Source organism: Geospiza fortis, unplaced genomic scaffold, assembly GCF_000277835.1.
Source record: "Geospiza fortis unplaced genomic scaffold, GeoFor_1.0 scaffold878, whole genome shotgun sequence".
In the NCBI taxonomy this organism is placed as follows: Eukaryota; Metazoa; Chordata; class Aves; order Passeriformes; family Thraupidae; genus Geospiza; species Geospiza fortis.
In genome coordinates, this window is record NW_005054471.1 from 1258699 (window position 1) to 1270695 (window position 11997).

General features: G+C 41.4%; 1 protein-coding gene across 1 annotated transcript in view; it reads right to left on the reverse strand.

The window, feature by feature from the left end:
• Positions 1-11997, reverse strand: part of DNAI1 (dynein axonemal intermediate chain 1) — a 136864-nt gene that overhangs the window by 98802 nt on the left and 26065 nt on the right. Inside the window, exons 10-12 of the mRNA XM_031062862.1 lie at positions 7312-7399; positions 6468-6585; positions 4213-4256 (exon numbers count right to left, since the gene is read on the reverse strand). Of these exons, the coding sequence (XP_030918722.1) occupies positions 4213-4256; positions 6468-6585; positions 7312-7399 (250 nt within the window). The remainder of the gene's footprint in view (positions 1-4212; positions 4257-6467; positions 6586-7311; positions 7400-11997) is intronic.

Sequence of the window (11997 nt, forward strand, 5' to 3'; positions counted from 1 at the left end):
ATCTCACCTATTATCTGGATCCCTAGACCTAAGGAGAGGGTAAATGTCTTGTCAACACTACCATCCCTCTTGTCAGGACAACTGATAGAATAACTGTACTAGCAAAAGTATGAATGCAATCATTCAGCATCCAGTTAAGTATATAATAAGATTTAACTTATATGGCATTGAATCAGCAGAGCACACACCAACTGGATTAAAAAATATCTCACTGCCAGAGCCTATATCTAGGCTGTTTAGAGCATTAGCATGTGCCACTCTTTGGGAAAACACTTTCAGAAATCAAGGAGTGAATAAGAGCTGGGAAACATTTAGATACATTTTTCTTAGGGTGCAAGAGCTCTCAATCCTGATACTCAAGAATTTGGGTAAGGGAGCCAAGGCTTAGCCATTACCATCACAATAAGCTCTTCAGCCCTTGTCTCCTCAATGTTTAGCACCTTCCATCCCATTTTACACTGCCTGATGATCATCTCTAGAGGCCAAGGAAGGCATGGACCTGTTGGAGTGAGTTCAGAGGAGATCACAGGCATGATCAGAGGGCTGGAGCATCCCCACTATGAAGACAGGCTGAAAGAGTTGGGGTTGCTCAACCTGGAGAAAAGAAGTCTCTGGGAAGACCTCAATGGGGCCTTCCAGTACTTAAAGCAGGCTTATAAAAGAGATGGAGATATCTTTTTACATAGGCAGATAGCAACAGAACAAGGGATAACCTTCTTAAACTGAGAGTTTAGATTCGATATTAGGAATAAATTCTTTACTGTGAAGAAGGCGAGACACTGGAACAGGTTGTCCAGGGAAGCTGTGGATGTCCCATCCCTGGAAGTGTTCAAGGACTGGTTTGATATCCTAAGCAACATGATCTAGTGAGTGGCTTTCCTGCCAGTGGCAAGGGGATTTGAATTGAACAATCTTTAATGTTCCTTCCAACACAAACCACACTATGATTCTATGACGCCTTACTTGTGTCCCTCAAATTCGTATTAGGCTGAAAGACATTTTGCTAGAAAACAAACTATTTGGCCTAGAATAAATCTCTGGGGCTTGAAACAGGCTGTGTACAAACCTAAGTGGTGTAACATGAAGCTCATCTTTGTTTTTATTCAATCTTTTGAGCGAGTAGTGGATTGGGAATTCACTACTAATTATTTTTTCCACTATTTGTTTTCTAGATAGAGGGAAATGAGGCATCTTGAAGAAAAAGAGGAGGCAAATAGCGTATCTGTATGCATATCTCTTCTCAGTCCCTGCAGAATGACTTTTTCCCTCTGTGAGTGCACTAGTTTTACTTTTCATTTTCTTGATTCTAATCTCTAATTAAAGTGCCTGATTCTGAAAATGCCTATAAAGTAGAGAGGCATACAGGAAGAGGCAGTACCTTGCTGTAAAAGCCACTTGATTAATTTTCTCCTCTCACTATTCCTTCTGAAGCACCCTAAGCATGTCCTGTTTGGGAATACCCTTATTGCAGTGACCAACCATCCATCAGCCTCACTCACTGCAAGGCAGTAAATAAAAGAATATCCATGGTCATTGGGCAGTTCATTTGAGAAATGGGAAAATACAAGACTGCCTAGTAAATATGCCCAATCTCCCTGTATTTATCTGTCTCTATGTTTTAGGAGAGTGCAACCAGAGCTGTTCCATGTTCTTGTTCCACGATTACTCTTCAGCTTTGGGGAGTCTATGGACATCTACTAAAAGCCAGCTCATCTCCATGAAAGCTCTGGTCTGGATTTGACACTGATTTAGTTTGATCACAAAGTTGCAGCAACTCTTACTTTGCATGCAGTCACACCAGTGTAGGGACCCTGTGCCAGCACTACTTATGCTGATTTTAGACTAGAAAGTTAGAACAGTATATGTATCTTTATGTGCTTTTCTTCTGCCTACATAAAGCCCTATTTCAGACTGTGAAGAACTGAGTAGACATCTTTGCCAAATACCTCAGATTGCCTGTGCTTTGTGTGTGAATCTGTACTCTTCAAACATCCTTGAGTGGAAAGTTACGTCCATTTGATCCAAAGAAACTGTGGGATAAAATACATTGGCCATGGAGAAAATTTTTTTCCCAACTCAGCTCATGAGCTGACAGTTGGAGCTGCACATAGAAAGCCATCTCTGAAGCCTGTCAGAGGTACAATTGCTTTTGGAACATGAACTGAGGTGATGGCAAAGACCTGAGCTTGTATTCATAGTGTTCCCATCAGGAAGGCAGAACACAAGCCCAACACCCACTAGTGGCTCTGAACCCTGCACTGCAAGCTGTCAGTGTAGCCAGAAACCCAGCAATCTCATTTATGCAAAAATAGAAAGACAGCTCCTCTTCATGGGAATAAAAATTAGTTCCAGCCAGGCAGCATAAACCCTGAATTGCAAATTACAATGGCAATATTTCCTTGTTCAGAAGAGCCTGTCTCATGCCAAAGAAACACTGTTAGCATCAGAAACCCCATCCAAATAAATCACTGGAGAAGACTGCAGAAATAGGGTACAAAAGCAAGGGAGAGGCTAGGGCCCTCTCTGTAAAGAAAGCGCCCACCACTCTGGAGTGGTGTCACCCCACAGTAAACAAGGGATCTTTCGTTTCAAAAAGTACATTTCAGGCAACAGGACAAATGTATTACTTGTATTTTGGCAGTGCTCCCAAATGCCTGCTGCTCAGAAGACTGGTGATGTAATTATGGCCACAGCAGACCCAAAGATATCCCAGTCGTTGTGTGACTATAAGATCATTTCCTCTGGGCTGGATTTATCTCACCTCACTTTAGTCATTTAAGAGACAACTGAAGTGAGGTGAGATAAATCCAGCTAGGTGCTCTGCCTCAGCTCACTTGTGAGGAGGGATCACCCCTTCCAGAGAGCCACTTAGCTCCTCCCTTGAACATCAGGATGGATGGCCTCTGGATGTGCTCATCTCTCCGTGCTGACTAAAGGGGGAGTCGAGACCAGAGACTCAGCTGTTAGTTGCCTTCAGCAGGTAGAAACAAGCTATGCCCTCTGTCGTCTATAAAAATGGGGTAAGAAGATTTCTGGCTCTCTTGTCACCTAAATGGCAAACCACTGAGTTAGAGTCTCCCTCCCTTTGCATCTCTGTATTGACTTTGGCACAATGGACCCTGGTAGAACTAACTAATACTTTTGCACAACCCAGAAAGCATACTGGTCTTGCCTAGAGTACAAAGTGTATGAAATTAAAACAATTAAATGAATAGGTTATGGAATAGGTTAAGCAGGGAGATTACCTTCCTTGAGCTTGTATCCCTCCTCTGCCACCTGGCTGGCAGGGCAGTGGGAAGGCATTGCTAAATTCCTGCACTCTCTCAGCACAGGGATTTGAGAACAATAAGATTTTGCTGTGCTGTACAAGGCAAGGACATCCTGAGCACTTCACACCATGCTTTTTTTTCCCCAAAAGCTGATTCTAATCTGCTCTTCAGAATAGCTGCTGCCTGCTGAATTAAAAAGTGTCAGGCCAATTTAGGCATCTTGGCAAACTAACAAGAACATTTCCAGACTCAGATGGAGCGAAAGTCAAAAGAAAAATGTAAATTTAAAAGGAAAATGAAATTTTGCAATATTGCAAGCAGAGCACACTCCTTACCAGCATAAATGAAGACAACCCATCTGGTTCCATTCTCAGAGCACAGAAAAAGACATAAGAATAAAGACATATTTGGGATGATACCAAAGGTTTCTGTTGCTGGTCTAGCCAAGTATCTTACACAATCATGTAGCAATTGTTTAAATTGAGAAGGTCAGCAAATATAGGTCTGTCCCCTTGTATGTACTCAGCTCCCCGCAACTCACAGCTATCAATTTACAGAATCAGGTGGTCTATCCCTCCAACAGCAAACTGGTCCTCCATGGATCTATCTAAACTCTCTAGAAATCATGCATATTTCTGTTCTCCAGACCACAAAGGAAAAAAGAATAGTTCAGCAATTCCATTATGTATCACATTATCCTGTTTTAAATTTGGTTTAGTCCTACAGTAATTGCTGTCTATGCCTATGTATTTCTGAATGTTCATGTCATGGAATGGAAAGGCCTAATCCCTGTATTGAGTCAAATCTCAATTTATTGCTATGAAATTAAGTGAGTTCTTGCTATGAGATGCGATTCATGCCTCAGAGGATTGTCTGAATTGATCTCAGAGCACTTGTTAAATATTTTAAATCTCTCAGTGATTCTTTTGCATTTAATACTTACAAGAACCATACCCCACTGCAAATAGGTCCTTGTACTTTGGATTCCTGTAATGAGAAAACATATATAAGATGGCATTTATTATTAACCATGTAGTTGCACAGCAATACACAGTGTTTCACAAATTAACTTCAGAGTTCATTCTCACAGGACTCCACTCAGTCTGAGGGTTCTGCCCTTTGACCATAGCACTAATAAAGCTGGTAACTCATCCAAACTCACGATGCACAAAAAAGCAGAACATTAGAAGATCAAAACAGTAGATGAAAAAGATAAAAAGACAGACATGTCAATCTCCAGCACTTCTTGGCTTATCCATCTCATAATTGTAGGAAGTTTACATTTAAAAATTAGATCTTTGAGGAAAGCAAAAAGGCAGGAATATATAGGTTTCCATCTTTCAGTGGCAAGAATTAGAGTTTCTAAATCAATAAACTCACTTTCCCTATCTCTTATTAAATTATGAGAGATGCTTTCAGAGACAGCTATCAGTTCATAAATTCATGATCACAACCACAAATCAGGAAGGGAAATTCCCTTCTGACCCAGGTGGTGAACATTGTATTTCTTGTGGTAAATACTGGCAATGAGCAATTAGCCATCTACTACGTCTTCTAAAGTCCCTTTACTCGAAAAACATCTACTCTCTCTTCAACCTCTTCTGTGGGTGGTAGATTGCTGCAGGTAGGATTTCCATGGGACAAAGATCAATACTGTTGTTATCCCTGAGCTCACACAGCACAACCAGGGCTGTGTTGTGAATTCAATTCCATGAAATGAACATATGTAGAAATTATCTATGAGCATTTTCTCTGAATTGCTACTGTGAATTGATAAAATAAACCTACTTCTCTTTTCATTTCTCCTTTTTCATTTGGGCTAATACCTAGGCATCCTAATGCTCTTGTTCTTTTCACTAAATGCACCATCACTGCTAAAAATGATAGAATAAAAATTGAATTAGAAAAGCTTATTCCATAAAGCAATTTGGAATAATTCTTCCAATTTCAGAGTCATCTTTCTCTTATCATTCCCTGGAGACAAATTTAATGGCAGTATAAACTACCTATTAAAGTTGCCTTTTCTCCACATTTTCCTTCCCATTTTTACTGCTATCTGTAATTCTCACACAACTGCATGTGTGATACTCTCTTACATAATACCACAGTGGCTTGAAAGGCAGAAGATGGCAATCCTGCTCTGTCTCTCCATAGATTCTCCTTGTCAAGGCACAAATGTGCTCACACAAACAAGAGGAGGCCTAACTGCAGGGGAGCACCGGGCAGGGTCTGACTAGGTAGGTCTCATGCTCAGTGCATGAACCAAGCCAGCTCTGAGGAGCATCAAGCATGTTAATAAGTGAAAAGACTCATTTGTGTTGGTGATAAGTGGGTTTTTTTCACAGTAATAACCATAGCAATAATATCTCAGAACAAAAGAGAGTAGATTTGCAAGTATCAGTGATCATTTTTGGACTGACCAAAATATGTGAAAATGGACTGCAGGGCAAATGCCTACCGCACTGAACTGTGCAAGATCCCAACACACAAATACCTCTCTTGTCTGAAGGGGAAGCCCTTGTGTGGGGAGTGGCTCAGGTCACTTGGTCTCCTCAGCCTGGAGGACCTGAGACTGAGGGGAGACCTCACTGCACTCAAAATGTCATTGTGAGGAGAGGGGGCAGACCTCCATGATCTCCATGATGAGCAGTGACAGAAGCCAAGGGAATGGCATCAAGTTGCGCCAGGAAAGAGCTACGTTCATCTTATAAAAAGGTTCTTCACCCAGAGGGTGGATGGGCACAAGAACAGGCTCCCCAGGGAGGTGGTCACAGCACCAAGCATGACAGAGCAAAAGTGTTTGGTCAGCACTCAAGTACACAGCTGGATTTTTGGGGCTGTCCTATGCAGGGCCAATTCCTACAGTATACTGTTCAAGGATATGACACAACTATCCCAGCTTTTCCAAGAAAGGACTTTTCTTTGCCCTGTTAACCACATTCACTTTCCCCCAGTGCTGCACAGAATCTGCTCTGCCTTCAGTTTCTGCTGAAGGGCACAAGCCTTATACAATCTTCTCTGTAACCAGAAGCACCAGGCACGTTTCAGTGCTGCCCAAGCAGCCAACTGTAACAAATCAAACCCGTGTTCCCAGAGAAATCAGCCCTGCCTCATACGTAAAGTTGTAAAGACCCCTTTACATTCCATTCCACTCCCCTGCGCAACAGTCGAGATTAAGTTTGGAATGAAGAGACTTACCAGGAGAGGGCAGTAACTGCAAGTTTCTTGGTTTTTTCATACTGGAACTTCCAGAGTGGGAGGAGGGTTCCTTTCTGGCCTCTGTATTCATCAGATGCATCCTCAAAATATTTAAAATCTAAACAAAAAAAAAAAAATCAAGGAAAGGTCCCAGTATATAAATCAGAAATAAATCAGCACAGTTCAATGTCAGGGAAGCTTTAAAAGACAATCTGTTATCCTCACAGCCTCTGCACAACTCAATTGTTAGTGTAAAATCTGTCTCAGTTCTTCAGTCCTGACTCCAAACCAGCAACTCAGCCCTTTAAATGCATTTTAACAAGCCCTCTCACACATCGGAAAAATAAAAATCAAACTGATGATCAGCAGACAAAGAATTAACAAGAAAAATAGAAGCCCTGAGTAAGATGTGACCTCAGGCCACTCCCAGAGCTAGACACAGCTCTTCAGGAGGAAACTGAGCAGATGCAGCAAAATTACTTTTGTAAAATGACATCAAGACTGAGCATGTTGCCATGGTTGGTATGTGAGCAGGGATCAGCTCTGCTGTGGCTGCTGTCACTAGCACCTGCATCCAGGAGTGAAGTACCTGCTGAGGGAAGGAAGTGCTGCAGTGCTCACCAGACCTGCTGTCCCCAGCCAGCTCAGAGCAGGGCTAATGTGCCATGGTCTTTGCATGCCCATGGTCTGATGTACTACTTGCCTTGTGTGAGTCAGCAGGTTCCTAAACCTGCCCATTTCACTTCTGTTTTTCTACTCTGTCCTGTCCTGTCCTTGCTGTGGCTGTAGGTACTTATCTGCAGGACTGATACTTGAGTTAGAAGCACCTCTCAGTGGGCCATACCTTGTGCAATGTCATCATAGGTGTTCAGGTTCACCATCCGTTCTGCTATTTTAGCAGCCCTTGCAACCATGCTTAGAGAATCGACGTGCTGAAGAGAAAAGAAAGGAAGAGAAAATATATTTCCTATCTGTTTACAGGTGCCTCAGACCTCTTGTGACTGAAAAACCTGAGTCCTTTGATCGTGAATACAGATTAGCTTGAAATGTGTCATACCAGAACCTAATGATACAGGCACTTGAAAAAATGTAATTGCTTTATTAAAAATTTAGCAAGATGCCATCCACAGCTGAGCTGCAGTAACTTCAGTGTTTGTTCCTGATTTAGCACAATACTGGTACTTGCATCTAAAGGTAGATAAGAGTCTTGTCTTTCAATATAACTCCTGACAGGATGACCTAAAAGGACACAGATGATTCCTACCCCATCTCACTGTGTAACAGTTCATCAGATTTGGTGATGAAATCAGAGGGGTTTGGTCATGCATGAGCACTCTCTCATCTCTACCTGGAGAGCTCTAAGGTCTCATGCATTAAGTAAATGTCACAGGATTTAGGAGTCCTTCAGTCAAGCACTGGGTAATTCCAACCTGATCCATTCACACCTCCATGGACAAGTAGAGAAAAGAGAGCCCAGCAGGGGCTGTTTGTCTGTCAGCAGGTGGCTGGTTCATATGCTTATCTCACAGAGCCCTCTGGCTGATCACCATATCTTACTAAACTCCATTCTCAACTATTTTTTGTGAGTGTGCTCTCTATATTCTGTGTGTGTATGTGCGACCATTAGTGAAATCCAAACTGGACTAACTAGAAAGAAGGACAAGAAGCCTGGGTGCTAGCAGTGGGAAGGACAAAGCTTGAAGTCCACAGTGCTGACCATATAAGTATGATATCACAGCTCTGTGCAATGATGTCAGAATGCCAAGGCATATACATAGTGCTCTGAGAGCTTGCTGCTCCAAGTACCTGAATCCCCATCCACTACTGCTGCCCCAAAGCCCCACCAGTGTTTCAAAGCCTTTAATCTTCAAGCCCCTTCTATGAACTGATGGCTGCCAGCACAGTAAGATTTCCTTCATAGTGACAACACTGGGAAGAAACATGCCATCCTTGACACAGCTCAGAGAGTGCCCTGAATATGAAAAGAAAAAGTGAACTGGGTTGACCAAACTGCACCACACAGTCACAGTCAGAACCAGGAACATGACCTCAGATTATGTCTGTCCCTCTGTTTCTTTCCTGGGCTCTGCAGAGACTCAAAGGAGATTGAGTCTCATTCAAACAGCACAAAATTAATAGGGCTGCATAGAGATGAGGGGACAAAACAGAAAAAAAATTCTGTAAACTGTTACATTTTCTATAAATCTATGGTTTGCTTACACCTCCAGTAATGTGTGCAGTCCTCTTTTTCTAGAAAAAAATTAAGTAGAACTTGAAACCAAGTTCAGAGAAAGGCAGCAGATCAAGGCAGGGGATTCTGCCCCACTGCTCCACTCTGGTGAGACCCACCTGGAGCATCCAGCTCTGGGCTCCCAGAATGACAGGGAATGACATAGAACTGCTGGAGTGAGTCCAGAAGAGGCCATGAATATGATCAGGGCCTGGAGCCGCTCTTCTATGGAGATAGGCTGAGAGAATTGGGGTTGTTCAGCCTGGAGAAGAGAAGGCTCTGAGGAGACCCTAAAGCACTTTCCAGTCCCTAAAGAGAACCTACAGGAAATACAGGGAAGGACTACTCATCAGGAAGTATAGTGACAGGGTGAGGAACACCTGTCTTAAAATGAAAGAGGGTAGATTTGGATCAAATATTAGGGAAAAAATTCTGTACTGTGAGTGTGTTGAGGCACTGGCACAGGTTGTCCAGAGAAGCTGTGGATGTCCCAGCCCTGGAAGTGTTCAAGGCCGGGTTGGACAGGGCTTTGTGCAACCTGGTCCAGAGGAAGGTGTTCCTGCCAATGGTACAGTGGTCAGAATGAGATGATCTCTAAGGTCCCTTCCCATCCAAATCATTATATTAATTTATGATATGATTTCACAAATTTTATTTTTGGGGAGTGTCAGTGAAAAGCAGGCTAAAAATTTAAAAGAAATAAAACAAAAAACCAACAACCTTGTAAATGCAGAAACAATATATTATTCAATTGGGTTTTTTTTTTCCTGCAAAGGAGGAAACTCTCATGAAACTCTCAGGAAACCCATGAATACAAAAAGTTTTAAGTCAGCTTTTCTGTCAGGTAGCTATCCTGTTAACAACACACCTATGACTACATTTTTGACATTATAAGTGGATGAGAGTAAGTTATTTTATCTTTGTATCGTGTCCTGTTTTGGATTTTATTTATTCTGTATGCTGCTGAAATAAATATTCAGAGGAAGTGCTAGGCCTAATTTCTCCTTCTTTAAAAAAAATTATTTTTGAAACACATTTTTCCACCTTAGGCCAATTCTGATCTAGCTAGCCAAATGCAAGGAGAGCTCATAGGATACCAGGTTTGCTTTGTTTATTTCTGTGCATAAGTTATTTTTAGAACAGCAATATTGTTAATTGAATCATACGTAAAATGGAAAATGGGCTAATACTTCAGAAAAAAGGGCTTGGTCTTCCTCTGTAATTCCTTATCACTAACTGCCTCCTACTTGCCTCTCAGCTGCTGGCCAGTTGCAATGTGTGACTCCCACAAACTGAAGCATGAAAAAAAGCTTCTACTGGTGTGTAACTGCACATCCATGAGACAAACCCCACCCTGATATCAGTGCAATATCCACTCATACCTCTAGCAGTGTATGTACTGTGACTAGAAGAGCATCTGGTTTGCAAAGAAAGAAGCACAGTACAGGGCTGTTGTCACTGTTGCCCAGCCAACACCTGAATGCATACACCAACTGTAAATCCTAAATAAAGTCCCCTAGCTGATATCAGGTCAAGCAGTTATTAAATTCCATAACTGTACTCATCTCTTCATTTTCACTCTTTGCTTTTAATTCTGATAAACTGCAAACAGAACATTGAAGACAGGGGAGTTGGTAACAACTCTTGCACTCTTCAGGATGACCAGGAACAGGTGAACAATAATGTGAAAGTTAATTGAATTCTAAATTCACCTGTTACATGAAAAGTGATAGTAGCCATCATCCGAGAGCTTCCAAGTGCTATTTTGACCCTGTGGGCTGTCTCACCAGGCACATCTCAGACAGGGATAATGTTATTGTGAGATAGACAAGTGAGACAGAACCTCACATAATTCAGGAATGCACATTTCTCCGTTAAATATTAATTTTGTTTGGACTTCTTATGACAATATCAACCACCTCCCACTGCAGAAAGTTCCTGCTTTGATTTCCTATTTTAATTAATTTAATTTATATTTTAATTTTTATATTCCTAATTGGTTGACATCATCAGTATTTCTGTTGACACTCTCCTCTTCTTAGTAATTCTCTTTCTCTCTCTGTTATCCAAATCAGAGTCCCTACCTACCTTTGCATTAACAGATAAACATGCTAAGATTTTCTAGTGTTGTAAATTCAAGCTTTCGATTTCCTATGATATTTTCCATATCTGTGTAGTTTTGCAATAATTGAAAAGTGATGATCAAAACCACATATCCCTGCCTACTCCTGAAAAGGTATCAGGTCACCTTACATAACTTAATATCTTCTCTGCTACTCATCACAGGGTAAATTCCAGCACTGGACTTGTCTCATAGCCACATCACAGTCCCCAACCAACATGGAGTTGCTGGAGAGACACACTCATGTTTCTCCCTGTCATTACAGACTATAAACCTGCTCCTTACCAAAGATTGTTTTGATACTCCAAAATGAAATCTTCCACTCCACCAGTCCCTCCCAAGCTGTAATAACAACTTTTCTGGTCTATCTAATAATTGCCTAATGGCACTATAGCAATAGTTTTGCTATTGCTAAACAGAATTCCAGCTAGATTACCTTTCCTCTACTTTGCCTGTTCAAGGAAAACACAACTTGCTTTTCATTAAAGAAAGAGATGAGATTATTTGGACACAGCCTATCTTTAGTAAATATCTGCTATTTTATTCCATTTCATGTTTAATCCCTGTTCTGTAATTTTTTCCTCCTCATTAATTCTGTTGCCTCATGTGCTGGTAAGGTCAGACTAATGGTATTGTTTTTACCTCTCTTGCATATGTGTCCTTGTTATGGTCTAATCACATTGCTCCACCCTTCTTTGCATAGATTCATTCAAAATCCTTAATGCCAGACTTGTGTTTTCATACCTTGCCATCTAAGGGTGAGAGGAGCAAGCCTGCACCAACTGCATTAAACTCTTTGCATTTTGCTTCTGCCTCAAATACTGTCATTTCCAAGTTCATTCAAGAACATAAGGATGGTTATGGATCAGACCATCATGTCTCTGGGTCAGAACTGTGGAATCACAGAATCATTTGGGTTGAAAAAGACCTTTAAGATCATTGAGTATCCTCCCTGTAATCAGAGCCATAAACAGATGGTACAGGAACAGAAAGAGCAGGACAGGCAGATACAACACTTCTGTCTAGTTATCTCTGCTTCCAGATATTTTCAGCTCAGAAAATTTAATATCATTCCACTTTGGTATTCTGTGTTACCCATGGTCTGTGTACTGCCTTGACTAAATACTGAGGAAAAATTCCAAAAGTTGTATCACTGTTATTCAATGTAGCACACTCTT